The sequence below is a fragment of the Narcine bancroftii genome, chromosome 2 (assembly GCF_036971445.1).
Source record: "Narcine bancroftii isolate sNarBan1 chromosome 2, sNarBan1.hap1, whole genome shotgun sequence".
NCBI classification, from domain to species: domain Eukaryota; kingdom Metazoa; phylum Chordata; class Chondrichthyes; order Torpediniformes; family Narcinidae; genus Narcine; species Narcine bancroftii.
In genome coordinates this window covers 88,284,256-88,302,710 of record NC_091470.1, presented here as the reverse complement: position 1 = coordinate 88,302,710, position 18,455 = coordinate 88,284,256, and the positions used below count along the sequence as shown (strand labels likewise).

Genomic DNA, 18,455 nt, shown 5'->3' with positions numbered 1-18,455 from the left:
AATTCTTTTCTTATCCTGCAATAAACTATCCAATTAAGGCCAAGAAAAAAAAAGATTCTTGCACATAGAGCTAAGTAATTACTTTAACTTATCGTAGGGTCAAAATCCAAAATGACATGCCCTTAACAGTCCTTTATTGTGTCAAAGTAAAACGTGCCTTCACATAAATTCAGGGATTAAAGCAGTGGTTCTCAACCTTTTTCCTTTCCACTCACACACCATTTTAAGTACTCCCTATGCCATTGGTGCTCTGTGATTAGTAAGGGATTGCTTAAGATGGGATCTGGGAAGGAAGAAAGAGTTTGAAAACCACTGTTTTAATCGTACCGAATTGACTCGTTATGTGCATGGTTTTAGAACTCCAAAGGAAATGGGCCAATGACAATTTTTCTCAAGCCAAATATTTCAGGAACAATTGAGTCGAGAGCAGTGATTCTCAACCTTCCCTTCCCACCTATATCCCACCTTAAGCAATCCCTTACTAATTATAGAGCAATGATGTCATGGGGATTACTTAAAGTGGGATGTGATTGGAAAGAAAAAGGTTGAGAACCACTGGATTCAAGGTACCAATGAATTCATAGTCATAGAGATTTGTGTGAAAAGCTCAGAACAAAGTTGGTCATGTTTTGTGTCCACTTGCTTTTGAAAAAATTGGTCATTGCATTCAAATATACTATTCTGCAGTGTTGTTTGTTTTTACTTTCAAGCTGTCACACATTTGGCTGAAGTAAAAATATGTGGATTTCTTGCAAAGACAGGTCAGAGACAATTTTAATTTGAACAATTATTTGGACCACTTTAATGTGCTAAAACAAATAAAGGTATACCCTATTTTAAGAATGCTCACTTTTACGAAGAAACCTGTGTTTTGTTTTACAAAAGGATTTTAATGGGTTTTCTCTTTTATGAAAATAGTCTTCATCAGTAGTGAATGGGTCTTCGCTCTACGCCATTTTGGCTTACAAAAGAACGCTCTAGTTTTGTAAAGTGGGGTGTACCTGCAAGGATGAAGGACTTCAGCAAAGCTTTTGACAAGGTCCCTCATGGCAGGTCAAATCGGGAAGGAATCAAAAGGGGACCTGGTCCATTGGATTTAAAACTGGCTCAGTGGAAGGAAAAAAAAGATAGTAGTGGAAATATATTTTTTCTCTGACTGCAGGCCTGTAATCAGGAGTGAGCCTCAAGGATTGGAACTGGATCCACTGCCATTTGTCATCTGTAGTAATGACTTGGATAGCAATGTAGTTAACTTAATTAGTAAATTTGTGGATTATACCAAAATTGGTGGGGTAGTGGACAGTGAGGAAGGATATCTAAGTTGATAATATGATCTAGATTAGGTGAGCTTAGGAGTGGCAAATGATAGTTAATTCTTGACCAATGTGAGGAGCTGCACATTGGTAAGTCAAACAGGGTAGGACTTGCATAGTGAATGGAAGGGCCTGGGGTAAATTTAGACATACCGCATGGGAACAGTCCATTTCGGCCCTAGAGTGAGCGCTGCCCAATTTACACCCAATTAAACCTACACCCCTCAGTATATTTTGAATGGTGGGAGGAAACCAGAGCCCCTGGGGAAAAAAAATACACAGCGGGGAGAACATACAAACTCCTTATAGACAGCACAGGATTTGAATCCCGGTCCTGATTGCTGGTGCGTAAAGTTATTGCACTAACTGCTATGCCAACTGGAACATAGTTCCTCAAAAGTAGCAACTCAGGTGGGCATGGTGATGAAGGAGGTGTTTGACACACTGGGGTATAGAGTACAAAAGTTGGTGTACACAACTTTACAGTACTATGTGCAATTATCCAGCTGTAGGGAAAACATTAATAAGCTGGAAGATGTACACAGGAATTTTCCGGGACTGGAGGAGTTGAATTATGGGGAAAGGTTGGGTAGACTGGGTGTTTATTCCCTCAGGTGAAGGAGGCTGAGCCGGGATCTTACAAAATTATGAGGGTATGGATAAATTGAATGCTCACAGTCCCTTTCTTGGGGTACAGGTTTCAGAAGTAGAGAGCATTAGTTGCAGGTAAGGGGGGAGAGGTTTAAGAGGGACTCAGAAGGGTGGTCCATACCTGAAACGTTCTGCCAGTGCAAACTGTAGAAGTGGACACAATAGCAACGTTCAAAAGACATTTAGACAGATTAAAGGTTACGAAGTGCAGATAAATGAGACTAGCCCAGAATGTCAAGTTGGTCAGCATGTATGAGTTGAGTTGATGGGCCTGTTCTGTGCCCTATGACTCCATAAGATAACAAAAAAAAAACTGCAGAAGCTATAAACCTGAAATAAAAACAGAAAATGCGGAAAACACTCATTAGGTCAGGCAGCACCTGCAGAAAGAAAAGTAGTTGTCACAGGTCTAAAGCGCTCCGTCAGAATCTAACTTCCAATGAAGGCTCTCAGACATGAAATATTAACTCAGCTTCTCTTTCCATGGATACTGCCTGACCAGAAGAGTGTTTCCAGCATTTTTTATTTGCCTTATTGGAAGAAAAGGTGAGGCAATCAACTGATTAAATTTACTTCTAGCTCGTGAAATTTTAATCACAATTTAAGAGTATTGTCTTCCTTATCAAGTGTCACTAATTAATTTGCACTTAAAATGACAAATAATCAGTTTTTCAGTTAATATGTGTGATTTATGTTCTACAATTGTATTTCTTTCTCACGGTACAAATAACAGTCCTCTGAAATTTAGAACTTGAAGCGATCATCAACGGTATCTTCCCTGACGATGATTTCTACTACCTCGAAGTATCAGGGTATCTGCAGCATTTGGAATTCAGTATGCATGAGGTACTCTCAAAACCACAATATGTTGTCTTGAGACAATTCGCTTGTACTTTGCAACTGGCATGGAACCACTACTTGTTCCAGAACGTTTGGGAATTGCCACAAATGATTTCCTTCCTGGGGATTCGCACCAATAAAATCTTTCCTTGAAACAATTACAATGACACGTAAGCTGGAACATCAAATTACCGTGGGGCTTTTTTGGTGTTAAATTTCTTTATAATCTTCTTCATCCATGGCATCAAATCGCGCACCATGCTCAAAAAGCGGAATTTGTCAGAGGCGTCAATTAACTGGGTTCGCCAACCATCACAAGCATCCAAAAGTGCCTTCCAGGCCTCAACCACCTGCTGCTCTTGTTTCTGGATGGCCAGAGCTTTGTCCCCCGCGTACGCAGTCTGCAGGCGTCCTGCATCATCCTGGAGCTGCTGAACCTACCGAAAGGAAGATCCATTATGTTACCCAGCCAATTTATGTCAAGACACTATATAATGTTTTTGTCTGCTCTTATAGTTTTCTATCTAGAAGGAGTCTGAGGAGATTTATCATGTCATTGGATACTCCATCAAACTTTAATAGGTGCACAGTGGAAAGCATACTGACTGGTTGTGTCACCGCCTGGTTTAACAACTTAAGTGCCCAGAAATACAGAAGGTAAAAGGTTGCAAAAGGTTAAAAAAAATATAGCCAGGTCCATCACAGGCTCTGACCTCCCATCCACTGAACGAATCCAAGTGAGGCAATTCTTCAAGAAGGCAGCCAGCATTATTACGGATCCAATCACCCTGGTCACAACCTCTTCCCACTGCTTCCTTCGGGCCTGAAGCATGAAGACCAGCAACTCTACATCCACAAATAGCTATCAGGATCTTGAACTTCCCCTTGTTGCACTGATCATAGATCACTCTGACACCACTAAAGGACTGCCTGTACTACTGCAACCCACAAAAGTGCTGGTGAAACTCAGCAACGAAAAAGAGGCCAATGTTTCGGGCCTTTGTCAGGAATCTGTAAAATCAAGGAGGTACCTGAATAGAAAGTTGGGGGGGAGGGTGGAAGAGGAGAAGAGAGGAGGGAGGAAGAGGCAGGGGGAGGAGTACAGGCAAACATGTCAGAGGTTGGATACAGGTGGGAGGGTAGAAGAAAAAAAAGCTGAGATTTGGTGGGGAGGGGATCAAGGGCATCTCTCTGTTAAGGAAAGGAAGGGAAAGGTGAGGGAGCTTTAGAAAAAGGAAAGAGAGATACTTGGGGGAGGGGATTAACAAAAATTGGAGGTCGATACCCTCTGTTTGTTCGTGGCTAAGATGGAATTTAAGATGTTGTTCCTAAATAATGTCTCTAAATAAGGCTGTGTCAAATGAGTGAGACTGATCTCGTTTACATACTGTAACTTAGTTACGATTCAACAGCACTTGGGTCATTTTGGACATATGTTTGGGACATTGTCCTGTACCTGCATGCCCAGGGAATGGATATCACGTTCAAATGTGTTGTGCTTTCTGAGGTAAGTTTCCACTTTGTTTGCATCAAGGTCTAGGCCTTTCGGCAACTCCTCGTGCTTTTCTTGGACCAGGCCCAGGAGTTCTTTGCCATCGGAGAAGTACTTGTGCAGATCGTAGGAGGCAGCCAGCAACTGTGTCCGAGTGTCTATCAGTTCCAGTAGGTCAGCCCAGGCCTCGTTCAAACTGTCCTTCCATTCTGCAATGTCGGCAGCTTCTGAGTTACCCGAGTCGATGAGCTCATCGATCAATACGTTCATGCCATCCACTCTTTCCTGACCAATTGAGCCTGTGGCTCGGGCAAACTCTCGGAACTTCTCTCTCAGCTTCTGGAAGTGAAAAAGCAAAGCATACTGAGCCAGCAGTTCAAACTGTATTTCACTTTTAATTTGGAGATACAGCTGTGACAGAGTATTTGGAGGTGGTTTGGGAGGAATTGTGAGAGCAGGATGCACACAAACATTTTAAAACAGAATTTTTGCAGGACTTTTGCAGAGTGCTATTTTTCAACAAAGTAGCAACATTCAGTAGCATGCCTGGGAGAGCATGTCATCTTTGCAGGCAGGAGGAGATCAGCTTTACTCTCAGAGAAGGAGAGAGAAGGAGAGACAGAGAAATCGATTCCAGAGGGACAAGCTGGCAAACTTTAAAGGCTGCCTGGTCAAAGGAGAAGACTAGCTGTCTGAAAGGTGACCTGAAAGAAAGTGAATCATTTGAAGAACCCTGAAGGAGGCAAGTTTCGTCAGCAAGACTGGAAAGGAATCTCTCTTTGAAAACCAACCAGAACCCTCCTGAGTGGTAACCATTTGCCTATTAAGTACCAAAGCCTGGTGAACTTTATTAATGCTAACTTCTGTGCACAGTACAAGAATTGCCTGCAACCAGTGAGATTGGACTGTGATCCAGAGAACTTTTCTAAGCCTATATACATATTACACGCACCTGGGCTTAGTACTGGGTGGGGGGTGGGGGGGGGGGGGGGTGGTGGTTAAGTAGGTTAAGTAAGTTTATAGTAATAAGTTAAAGTTTAATTCTGTTTTCTTGTTCAAATATAATTAAAAACTACTTTTGTTTAAGTATCCCTTTGTGTTGTGGTGCATATCTATTGTTGCTGGTTTCTCGGGTCTTCTGGACTCCGTAACGCAGCAGAGTGACAGGACCTTCCAACCCATGAGCTCACGTCGCCCAAATATAACCATGCGAGGAATTAACCTTTTCATCTTGTACAGCTTTGGAATGTGGAAGAAAACTGAAGCACCTGGAGGAAATTCATGCAGTAATGGGGAGAAGGTACAAACTCCTTATAAACAGTGATAGATTCGAACGCAGGTCACTGGCACCATAACAAAGTTGTGCCAACCACTAGGTGAATGAACCACAGGACGGACAGCACTAAAACAGGGCCTTAGGCCCATCTAGTCTGTGCCAAACTGCTATGTTGCCCAGTCCCGTTCACCTGCACCTGAATCATGGCCCTGCATACTCCTCCCATCTATGTACCTGTCCAAATTTTTCCTCAATGTCAAAAATTGTATCTGCATTCCAATTTCAGCTCATTCCATACTTTGGATGAATAAGTTCCCCCTAGTGATTCTTTTAAACGTTTCCCCTTCACCCTAAACCAATGGTTCTCAATCATTTTCATTCCACTGACATCCCACTTTAAGTATTCCCTCTGCCATAGGTGCTCTATGATTAGTAAGGGGTTGCTTAAGGTGGGATGTGGGGGTGGGGGGAAGAAAAAGTTTGAAACCCACTGTTTTAATCGTCCCTAATTGACTCATTATGTGCACAGTTCCAGAACTCCAAAGGAAATGGATCAATGACAATTTTTCTCAAGCCAAATATTTCAGTAACTATTGGGTCGAGAGCAGTGATTCTCAACCTTCCCTTCCCACTCACATCCCACCTTAAGCAATCCCTTATTAATCACAGAGCACTGATGGCATAGGGATTACTTAAAGTGGGATGTGAGTGGAAAGAAAAAGGTTGAAAACCACTGCCCTAAACCGATGGGCTCTAATTCTTGTCTCATCCAATCTCAGAGGGGGAAAGAACCCTACTTGCATTTACTCTGTCTCTACCCCTCATATGGTTACCAAATAAAACATGCCTCTTTTGAACTCTGGATTCTGCCCAGGTTTTTAATGATCAGAATTTTGTTATCAGAGTCTGTGGTAATCACCTGAACTGTCCATTTCATTACCTTTCTTTAACCAAATAGAATTTATGTCACAGATTTGAAGTTTATTTTTCAAATCTGGCATAACAGAGTTATACAGCAAGGAAATAGCCCCAAAATGCTGTTACTTGTAATTTCATAAATTGTAAATCTGTTCAAAATTTTTTAATCTCCCCCCTCCCCCTGCAGTGTTTTCCTTTCGTTTTCTATCACATTTGTTCTGATTTCTATGTATTGTGTTGTGGTGCATATCTATTGTTGCTGGTTTTTCGGGTCTTCTGGACTCCGTAACGCAGCAGAGTGACAGGACCTTCCAACCCATGAGCAAGGAAACCATAATAAAATCAAGTTTCTCCATGTAAATTATCAGGAGGCAACCAACAGTCCATCAAAAGTTCATCTGATGAACTTAATTAAGGAAAGAAAACACTGATGGTGCTGCCAGGACCTGCTGTAACAGCAATGCTGTTGCCGCTGTGGACCCGGAGAGAGTGGGGAGCGGAGACACAGTGCTCCTCAGTAGGGTCCAACAGCCCGTTCCCCATGCAGGTGGCTCCATAAAGGAGGGAGTGATGGGGTTTTTATTTAAAATCCTGCAACCGTGGCATCTCCTTCAGTCTCAAGGGGAAGAGGGCCCCAGAGAAGGAGAAGGAGAAGGAGATGCCTAGGAGACGACTGTACAGGACGATGGCCAAGGCATTGGACCAGCGAGGAGTTCAGTGGCTGAAGGACACATTCAGGCTGCCAGGTGCTTATGGGAACCAGGTATCAGAACTGGGATTGAAGAGGGTGCGGGGCAAGAAGGGGCTCCTGGAGGGCCTCGGGGCACTGAAGGCCTCCTGATCGTATCGGAGATTTGGATCAGGAACTTGGGTTGCCAATGAATAGAACAGGAGTCTGTGCAGCTGTAGAGGATGTGGGAGCACTGGAGGTGAATCCATGAACTCTTACTGGCTCTGAAGGGAATCTTTTGTGCTTCTCTTTCTCTTACTGTAAGGGGCACAGTGCAATACTAATGGTGATTTTTTTTTGTCTGCTTCATGGTAACCTAAAGGAGATTATGTGTAGAATTACATCGTCTGTTTTATTACATGATGATAAATTAATCTTAAACCTTGAATCTTGTAAACGACCAGAATATAAAAGCAAAAGTGTAATGCTGCAGCTTTACAAGGTGCTGGCCTGTCCATGTATGGAGTATTGCGAGCAGTTTTTGGTTCCGTATCTAAGGAAGGATATTCTGGCACTGGAGAGGGTCCCGAAGAGGTTTATAGGAATGATCCTGGGGATGAGAGAGTTAACATATGAGGAGAGTTTGATGACTCTGGGCCTGTGCTCGCTGAAGCTTAAAAGGATGAAGTGGGGGGAAATTTTGCTAAAACCTACTAAATATTCAAAGGGTTGAATTAAGTGGACGAGAAGAAGATTTTTCCAGTTGTGAGAAAGTTGGGACCAGAGGGCGCAGCTCAGAATAAAAAGGGTGTCCTTTTGGAACAGAGATGAAGAGAAGTTTCTTCAGATATAGTGGTGAATCTATAGAATTCATTGTCAAAGACATTGTCATGTCTTTGGGTATAGTTAAAACATAGGTTCTTAATTAGTAAGGGAGTCAAGGGTTATGGGGAGAAGGCAAGAGAGGAGATTTGAAAGGAAAAATCCATCAGCCATGATTCAAATGGCAGATTCGACTCAATGGGCCGAACGGTCTAATTCTCCTCTTACATCTTACGGTTTTGTAATGCTGCAAATGAATTTGGAAATACTCACTGTGACTTGGTCAATGTCTTGTCCCAGCTCCTGTGAAGAGGCTGTTAAATCTCTCTCTGCAATCCATTGCTCCAGATCTGTTACTTCGCGGTTCAAGTGAAAGAGATTGTGCATGTCTTTCCATTTTTTCTGACGCTCATTCGCTAGATCTTTGAGTCCTGCATAAAGCTTGTCCACCTGCCCCTGACGCCTAATGATCTGTTCTCTGAAAGTGAATCAAACAATTAGTTTTATTAGTCTGATTCCAACAATACACGGTGATTATGTTGGAACAATAGAGTACAGTTAACTTCAAAGCTAATATTAAATTTAAATTTAGACATACAGCACGGTAACAGGCCATTTTGTCCCACTTTGCCACCCAATTTACACCCCATTAACCTAGACCCCCAGTACATTTCGAACAGTGCAAGGAAACCGGAGCCCCCCCCCCCCACCAGGGAAAACTGTGCAAACTCCTTACAGACAGCGCGGGATTCGAACCCCGGTCCACAGCCGCAACACCAACTCTGCCACCCTCCACCATCAGACTCCTCAACGACAAACTCAAACAGAGACTCATTTTCAGTTTAGCCTCAAAAAGTCTAAGGGGCCTTAAAACTGGAATGGAAGCAGCAGAATTGATCATACAAATGTAATTGGTACGACAGATCTGCAGAATGGGCACGTTGCTTCAGAGACCGTTCCTCCAGGTCAGGAATTCGCGAACAACCAAAAGAGCATCACCAGATGTCCTTCCTCAAGATGTGTGGAAGGAATAAGGTTGCTCCGACTGTACATATACCACCAGGCAATAAACTCCAGACCACAGTGCACATACATACATACTCAATACATAATAATCACATATATACATGAAGACATCAGATGAAATAAATATATTGAAATGTTCTGGAATAATTTATTTCTTTCATGTATAAGATTTCAGATTTATTGTCGGATTACATACATAACATCACATGCAATCCTGAGATTCTTTTCCAGGCAGAATTATCACTTATTGGTAGGGCAAACAAAACTGTACACAATGTGAACACGTAAACGACTGACTGTTTTTTTTCCCCTCTCTGTATTGCACAATCAAAAAAGTGCAAAAGTAAGAGTCCTTAAATGAGTCCCTGATTGAGTTTGACGTGGTGATTGAGTCTGATGGGGGAGGGGTAGCAGCTGTTCCTGAACCTGGTGGTGCGAGTCTTGTGGCACCTGGACCTCTTTCCTGATGGCAGCAGCGAGAACAGAGTATGTGCTGGGTGGTGTGGATCCTTGACGATCATTGCTGACCTCTGACAGCAGTGTACCCTGTAGATGTTCTCAATAGTGGGGAGGGTTTTGCCTGTGACGACCTGGGCTGTGTCTACCACCTTTTGGAGGGCTTTCCGGTTGGGGGTATTGGTGTCCCCATACCAGACCGTGATGCAGCCAGTCAGCACACTTTTCACTGCACGTCTGTAGAAATTTACCAATGTTTGTGGTGTCATACTGAACCTCCGCACACTCCTGAGGAAGTAGAGGCGCTGATGTGCTTTCTTCATGATGCCATTACTGTGTTGGGTCCAGGAAAGATCCTCTGAGTTAGTGACTCCCGAGAATTTAAATTTGCTCACCCCCAGTGGTCACTGGATTCTACACCTCTGGTTTTCCCTTCCTGAAGTCAACAATCAGCTCCTTGGTTTTGGTGACATTGAGTGTGAGGTCATTATTGGTGCATCATTCAGCCAAGTTTTCACTCTCCCTCCTGTGTGCTGACTCGTCCCCTTCCTTTATACAACCCACTACCACGGTATTGTCAGCAAATTTGTAGATGTTGTTGTCGTACTGAGCCACACAGTCGGAGGTGTAAATTATATCATTTAGGACCTGCCATAGCCATCAGGTATCCCTCATGGATTCCATTTTCGTCCGGAAGCTCCACTTCACCCGGGAGATGGCTTTCTTCAGGTTAGGCACCCAAGGTTACTGCATACCTTTCATCACTCTCACAGCCTGAGGGAAGGAGCTGGCAATTCAGATTTTGATGCTCCTGAACCCCCTTCCTGATGGTCTTTGACCCTGTCCAATGGATAGAAAGGGTCCTTCAGAATTCTATCAGCCCTATTTAAGCAATGGTCCTGGAGAATTTCATCATAGAGGAAAGGGGTGACCCCAGTGATCCTTTCGGCCAGTCTGATTATCCTCTATATTGACTTCCAGTCCAGTGCTTTGCAACTAAGATACCACACAGTGATGCAGCCAGACAGCTCTTGGTTGTGCGCCTATAAAATGTTGCCAAGATGCAAGCGTAGATCAATGAGGAACAGTATATTTCTCTGGGAGATAAATCCAGATTAAAGATCATATCCTTACAAACTTCGCTAAACCATTAAAAAAGAAGCCACTTAGGAAGAAAAAAAAAGCTCTAAATAATCAGCAGGTCAGGATGCATCTGTGGGAAGAGAAACACAGCTGATGTTACTGGTTGAAGTTCCTTCATCAGAGCCAGGAAAGAGAATCAAATGAATGATAAGGTTCATGTTTATTGTCTCATATGCATGTTAAGCTGCACGGGGGTGCACAGAGAGGTGGAAGGGTGTGCACAGGGGGATGCACAAGTTGTTGGACAGGGGGGTGCACAAGGAGTTGGATAGGGGGGTGGACAGGGAGGTGCACGGGGGATGCTCAGGGGGGTGCACAAAGGGGTGCAGCTGAGTTGGTAAAAGTAGGTTGACTGTGCGATTAAGCTGCAAATAAAGTTCGTCAAGTTTATTGTTATCCCATTGTACAAGTACAACCCGACAAAACAGCGTTCCCCGGTCGTCAGACACACAACCAGACATAATACAAATACATCTGCAGGAGAAGTATTTCATCTATACAAATGAATAAATATTGTTTCATGATTATGGAAGTTTCGAGGGGGTGAGCAGTTCCTTTGGTCGTTCAGCATTCTCATTGCCCATGGGAAGAAGCTGTTCCTCAGCCTGGTGGTGCTGGCTCTGATACTCCTGTATCTCTTCCTCGACGGGAGCAGCTGAAAGATGCTGTGTGCAGGTGGAAGGGGTCCTCGATGATTTTATGTGTCCTCATCAGACAAAAACCTTATCTTGCCAATGAGTGAAAGGAAGATGTATTATCTGGACAGAGCAGGAATGACACTGCCAACAGTCAGGCTGACCGGGTCCTCCACTCTCAGAGAAAGAGCAAAAATAATTGTAGGGGGAGGGGGGTGGGAGGAACAACAAACAAGCTGATTAGCACACATTAGCTGAAGTTATAGAATTTAACTCTGAGCTCAGAAGAACGTAATGTGTCCAGACAAAAGCTGAGGTGTGTTTCTCATTGGGCCTCACTGAAAGTACAGGAGTCCATTGGTCGATAGGTCAGAGCAAGGGTGGGATGGAGAATTAAAGAGGCAGGCAACAGGAAGCTCAGGCCTGTTGAGTGAATGCAGGTGTCTTTGTCTTCTTCAGTGTTGGGGAGACCATTGGGAGTTCCCGAGGTTGGAGGAGGTGCAAGTGCTTCAGCTTGAAAGTCCATTGGAGTCACTGAATGGTGGGAAGGGAGAGGTGAAGGGGTTTCAGCTGCAGTTGCAAAGAAGAGTGCAATAAAAAAAGGAGAGGTGGTTGGAGAGATTGAAAAAATGGACCAGGCAATTGTCCCTTCAAAACACTGAAAGCAGAAAAGAGAGGGGGAAATGTATCTTATGATGCACTCTCTTTGAGCTTCAGAGGTGTCATGGATCTAACTGGGCACGGAATGGACGAGAGGAGGTGCAATAGAGTCAAGGTAAGAAGAAATAAGTTTGGTGGGACAAGAATCAGTTGAAACAACAGATCTGCCAGGGCTTGTGGATTTAGGGGTGGAGAGTGAATGGAATACATCTTGTAATGATTGGAGGTCGAGTGGTCCTCTGCATATAAACAAAGGAAAAGGAGAATTTAGGTAAATGCTTCCAGATTTCAAAAAGTGATCAGGTGCTACGATAAAATAGAACAGGTCAACCCACTTTTGGGGAAGTGTGGGAGAAAAGAATGCAAGGCTTGGCAGGTGCAAGAACTTAAGGTTGACCTCTTGTGATGAAGCAATTTAAGCGCCCATGTTAAATGGTGTGGTGATTAGGAAGGGAGCGGAAGGATGGTGGTGGGGCAGGGGGTGCTGAGTAGCATGCTTCACCTCCCACTCTTCTTGTATGATGCCTCCCCCCCCTCCCACTTTGATGGACGATGAAGATGCTTGTGCAGAGGGAGCAGGTTTTGGGCAAAATAATTTGTTGCCGTGATGCGGGCACAAGTGTGGTTAGATGGGACTCAGTGATGGAAGGTTTGACAAAGGGTCTTCGGCATGAAACATCAACTTTGCTTCTCCTTCCATAGACCTGACCTGTCCAGTGCTTCTCACATTTTCAGTTTTTACTTACTCAAACAAATAGTGATAAAAGTTCTGGAGTGGAAGGAAAGGCGGACAATTAGGATTCTGTCGCTGCTACGAATAATGGGGCTGTCTTGATGCACTAAACAGAACATTTCTGTTCCTCTGAATACACTTTGACCACCAACTCTCTATGTGATTCATTTGGGTATCTTCGGTATGCAGTTAATGGCAGGCATGGCATCCACTCTGAGGGCAAGTGGAGAAAACAAACAGGACAAGCCTTCAAGGCTCAAGGTCACAAACATCACTGCCCCTCTTTTTGACAAGATTATTATGGCAGCCCTCTGGAGTATGCAATGTAGAAAGTGAGAGTTTATTGTAAGCAGTTTGCTCAGAGCGCAGGTTTGAGGGAAGACCAGAGATTTCAGATTTATTGAGTACATAGATGACACCACATATAACACCGAGATTCCTTTTTCCTGCGGGCGCGGCAGAATCACCACTAATTGGAAGTGCAAAAAAGTAAACTGTACACAGCATAAAACATATAAACAAATAAAGAACTGCAAACAGATAACAAAATGTAAACAAACTATGCAATACAGAGAGAACAAAAAAAAATCAATAAAATGCATGAGAGTCCTTAAATGAGTCCCTGATGGAGTTTGTTGTTGAGGAGTCTGATAGTGAAAGAGGAGCAGCTGTTTCTGAACCTGGTGATGCTATTGGTTCACTACTTGAGCACCCAAAATCAGATGGTGATACTTCATTTGACCCCCCCCACCCCCCACTGGATACACTCGATATCACCCCCTTCCTATTTAGTCTCAATAAAGGGTCCCGAGCTGAAATGCTGAGTTCTTCCAGCCTCTCATTGTTTGCTCAGGTTCATGACTTGTTCTCCAGAAAAAATTGTTTTTGAAATTTAGACACTGTAACATAGGCCCTTTCAGCTCCCTTGTGCTGCCTGATTCCACCCAATTAATCTACAACCCCTGGGACGTTTCAAAGATGCCTGCCTGGTACCAGAGGTCTTCTTAACTCACTTATACAGCTCTCTCAAAGGTGCTGACTCCCACCATTCACTGATTCCCCGAAGCTCACTTCCTAGGCCTGGGTCATGCAGACCTTCTCCTATCCTATTCTTCCTCAGGGATCAAACACTGAACCCCATCCCCACGCACCGATCGCCCCACTCTAGCCTGCCCACGATGTCCAGACCCCAATCTCTCATATCCTGACCAGTGATTGTCATAATTACACACTCACACAGCCCACCCTCCCCTTGGAGAAGGAGTGTCCTTCCTGCACTCTGTGCTGGACACGAGGACAGGCAATCGCTTTCCCAACACAAGGCTGATCCAGTGACACCTGCCACCTTGGGATTCAGGCTAATCCACTCAGCAAGTTCACAGCCAACATGGTTATTGTCATACTGTACTGTAGTGGATTCATGCAGTTTCCAGGCACTATCCATGCTGGAAGATGAAGAAAAGTTTCTTGTGGCGGCACGGTTGATGTAATGGTTAGCACAGTGGCTTTACAGCGCCAGTGATCAGGACTGGGGTTCGAATCCCGTGCTGTCTGTAAGGAGTTTGTACCTTCTCCCACTGTCTGCGTAGGTTTTCCTCGGGGGCTCTGGTTTCCTCCCACTGTTTGAAACGTACCGAGGGTGTAGGTTAATTGGGTGTAAATTGGACGGCATGGGCTCGTGGGATGAAATGGCCTGTTACCGTGCTGCATGTTTAAATTTAAATTTAAGCTATGATCACTTTCCTTCATTGTTACTTTATTCCATTAAACCTGGTAGTTGCTCCGTTAGGAAATATGGTTTGCAGTGCTGTATCCTCGGAAAGATGACTTAAGAATGGTGGGGACACATTTTACTCTCAACACTCTTGCTGTGAAGCATAACTTTCAAATACCACACACCAACGTCACTCTAAATCGTTAGTACAGTTTGGTGAAACATAGCCACTAACAAATCATCAACTGTCTAAAATTTTGGTGGGCATTTGAAAATTTGTGTGATTACTCACCCCTCTGGGTGTTCTGCAGCTAGAAGCTTATGGGCTCGGTCAGCAAGTTCTTTAATGGTCTTTCCGTAATCTGAGATAGTCTGCTGCAGGTTCAGTTGTTTCTTCATTATCGAAATTGCATTAGCTTCATCCTAAAGAACGCAGAGAAAAACTGAAGCGAGGAAATCCCTTGGAGACGACTATCTTGGACGAGTATGTTCAAAAAACGTTCAGAAGGAGCTTTTTTTCTGACCAGTGATTACTACATGCCGCCCTCTCCTAGTTTAGTTGAGCCAAGTCAAGTTTAATGAAGTTAAACGGGAAAGCCTGCAGACGCTGTGATTGCTGTGAAAGTGCTGGAGAAGCTCAGCAGGTCACGCAGTATCCATAGGACGTGAAAGGTGGCCAACGATTCGGGCCTGGGCCCTCTGTGAAGGTATGAGCAAAAAAAAACAGGCAGGTGCCCACATAAAAAGGTGGGGGGGGGAAGAAGGAAGGGACAGGGGAAAGAGAACAGGCCAACAGGTCAGAAGTCATATTGGATATAGGTGGGAGGGTAAAAGTTAAAAAAACCTTAATGAGCATGTCAAATGTGCTGAGTCATGCAAACTGATATTGAGGCGCTGCATGGATTGAAAAGTACACATTTATTGGCCTATTGGGTGGAGTGGCTCACCACCATGGAGCCAGGTTAATGCATATACGTGGAATTCAAGAACAAGATCTGTGGAGCAGTCTGTGAGTGACATATGCCGTGACCCAGCTCTCACAGTAAATTGCCCAGAAATAAAAGAGGCTCTTTTTTAAAAAAAAAATCTTTTTACTCTTGCAGTCTTCTAACCAAAATGAATAATCATAAACTATTCTGGCACCATAAAAAAAGACCTGTCTGAAATGCCACTTTTTCTTGCATGACTGCAATTTGTGAATATTTAATTTCTATCTAGCTTTCATATTTATTATCTCTTTCCATATCGTAATTCAACGTTTGCTATTGGAGTTATTTTTTTAAAGGAAGTACCTGCTTGGTTGCAGCAAGTAAGAATTTTGGAGCTTGTGAACACTGTTCTTACATGTCCGATAACAAACTCATTGTCATTGATCCACTGGCAGTCTACAACTTCAACACTGACTTCAAATGCCTTGCTATATTAATAACATCAAGGTATACCTGGATGAGGGGCTCAATCCAGAAACGTCGGATGTGTATTTTTCTCCAGCACTGTGTTTTTACCGAGAAATTAGGGGATAGTCTCCTTGTCATTTGGACTACCTCATTGTTTAATGGAAATCAAATTGTGTGCTCTGAAGACGAGAATATGAGGTTCTGCCTAAAATGCTTAAATGTCCACAGTCTTCAACACTCTTTTAGAAAATTGGGAATTTAAACTGGAAGCTGCTTTTTGTCTTGTATTGGGTAAACCATTTTCACATTTAACATCTATATTTTCAAGTTTCCCCCCTACCTGTGTTTGATTCTCATGCCCACATTATACTTGGATCAACCATTATTGATGCCAGTATTTTCAATTATTTTGTAGGACATAACAACACAGTACAGGCCCTTAAGACCACAATTTTGTGCTGACCACATTAATCTAACCCCCTCCTTCCCTCACAGCCCATAACCCTCTATTTTTATCACATGCTCATGGCAGCTTAAGAGAACCAGCCTCCACCACCACCCCAGACAATTTGTTCCAGACACTCTTCTGTGTAAAATAACCTTCCTCTCACTTCTCCCCTTAACTTTCCTCCACTCACCTTAAACCAGTGACCTCTGGTTTTGGCCATTGTGGCCTTTGGTATAACATAAACATTCAAAGTATACTTATATAAAAACAAACCTGCCGGAGGAACTCAATGAATTAAGCAGTGCCTGTGTGTGGGGGGGGGGGGGGGGGGGGGGGGGTGGGGGGGGGGGGTGGAGGAATTGTTGGCAGAGATCAGTCTGTCAGTCCTGATGTCGGGTCTCGACCCAAAACATAGCAAGTCCTGTCCTGCACTGATTCTGCTCGAGCTGCTGAGATCCTCCAGCAGCTTGTTTTCTATTCCAGGTTCCAGCATCTGGAGACTCCTGTACCTTCCTTGTGCCTTTTCAGGACTTTTCCTGTTTATAATGGGTGCACATTTTAGCAAGACCACCAAAATCCAACAGGTCAAAGTAAGACGACAGGCCTCGAGTGAAACAGGTACCTTTGGCTTATCATCACAGATCAAATGGAGCTCCTGTTCGCTCATCCAAACTTCTGCTTCTGCAGCATCGAGATAATATTGCTGGGCTTCATTTGCATTTTCCAGGCGTGCTTGTCTTTTCACTGCTTTGTCTTGCAGCTCTCCCCATAATCTTTTCAACTCCTTCAATTGCTCCTCGACATTGCCCGCATTAGGTCTTTGGTCTGCCATTATATTTTTGCCCCTTTCCAGCACGTCATCAATGTGTGGCTGATGCCCTTGAATCTCCTTTTGTAAAGTCTGTGAAAACAAAATGAGGTTAACCATGCGGGCCTCTGAAGTCCGAGTCATCGTGAACTGCGAATTGTTATTTAATAGGAAGGATGTGGAAACTATGGAGAGGGCTCAGAGGAGATTTACCAGGATGTTGCCTGGATTGGAAAAGAAACCTTATGAGGCTAGGTTAGCAGAGGTGGGACTTTTCACTTTGGAGCGAAGAAGGATGAAAGGAGACATGATAGAAATCGACAAGAGATAGGATGGTCATCCAGCACCTGTTTCCCGGGACAGGATCAGCAAACACCAGAGGACATGAGTACAAAGAGAAGGGAGGGAAATTTAGGGGAGACAGCAGGGGTAAGTATTTTTTTTAACACAGAGAGTTGTGGGTGTCTGGAATGCCTTGCTGGGGATGGTGGAGAAACCAATAGGCTTTTATTCACTTGAGAACATAGCAGATCCTTACTGTTTGGTTGTCCTGCACTGAATGGCAGGGGGCTATGGAACAGCTGCCTTTATACAGGAGTCTGTGGGGAGGGGCCACAAGTACCACTGGCCAATAGGCACATTTGACCAGATAATTATGCATTATAGTGGTTTACCACAGTGGGTGGAGGCCAAAACATTGGGGGAATTTAAGAAACTCTTAAACAGAAGAACGGATAAAAGTAAAATAGAGAGATATGGGGTAGGGAGGGTTTAGTACTTTTTTTTTAAGGAATATATGGGTTGGCACCACATTGAAGACCAAAGGGCCTGTACTGTGCTGCAGTGTTCTATATATTCTCCCAGAAGTTGGGAAGACAAAAAAAAGTATCATATATATTGAGATTTGAAATATTTTGTTGAAGTGAAGCAATAAACTTTAATCTTTTACCAATAGTAAACATTGCAAATCTTAAGAAGACAAAGAACTACTAGAGAAACTCAACAGGTCTGACAGGATCCATGGGTAGAAATGGTCAGTCAACGTTTCGGGTCTGAATCCTTTATCAAGACTCTAGCAAAATGTCCTGACCCGAAACGTTGACTGACCACTTCTACTCACTGACGCTATCTGTCCATTGAGTTCCTCCAGCAGTTCTTTGTCTTCTCAAGATCCCAGCATCTGCAGTCTTTGTGTTTCTCTATTGCAAATATTGATAGAAGGTCAAATCCTTCTGCAGAGATGTCTCAGCTGATGATCAGCATATTACACTCCTCGTGGTAATTGGGAATGGAATACAAACTGGTGAACTTTCCCACTCTAGCATATTTATAAATCAGAGCACTGAATATAGGAGCTGGGATGTTATGTTAAAATTGTACAAAACATTGGTGAGGCCAAACTTGGAGTATTGTGTACAGTTTTGGTCACCAAAGCATAGGAAAGATATCAACA

General features: G+C 43.6%; 1 protein-coding gene across 8 annotated transcripts in view; it reads right to left on the bottom strand.

Moving 5' to 3' along the window:
- The window catches only part of LOC138753873 (spectrin beta chain, non-erythrocytic 1-like), a 264,090-nt gene that overhangs the window by 75,764 nt on the left and 169,871 nt on the right, over positions 1–18,455 (bottom strand). For all 8 annotated transcript variants that reach the window (XM_069917405.1, XM_069917410.1, XM_069917411.1 and 5 more), the window contains 5 exons: positions 16,817–17,095; positions 14,642–14,772; positions 8,256–8,460; positions 4,261–4,635; positions 2,997–3,241 (listed from right to left, as the gene is read on the bottom strand). In XM_069917405.1, coding sequence (XP_069773506.1) covers positions 2,997–3,241; positions 4,261–4,635; positions 8,256–8,460; positions 14,642–14,772; positions 16,817–17,095 — 1,235 coding nt within the window. The remainder of the gene's footprint in view (positions 1–2,996; positions 3,242–4,260; positions 4,636–8,255; positions 8,461–14,641; positions 14,773–16,816; positions 17,096–18,455) is intronic.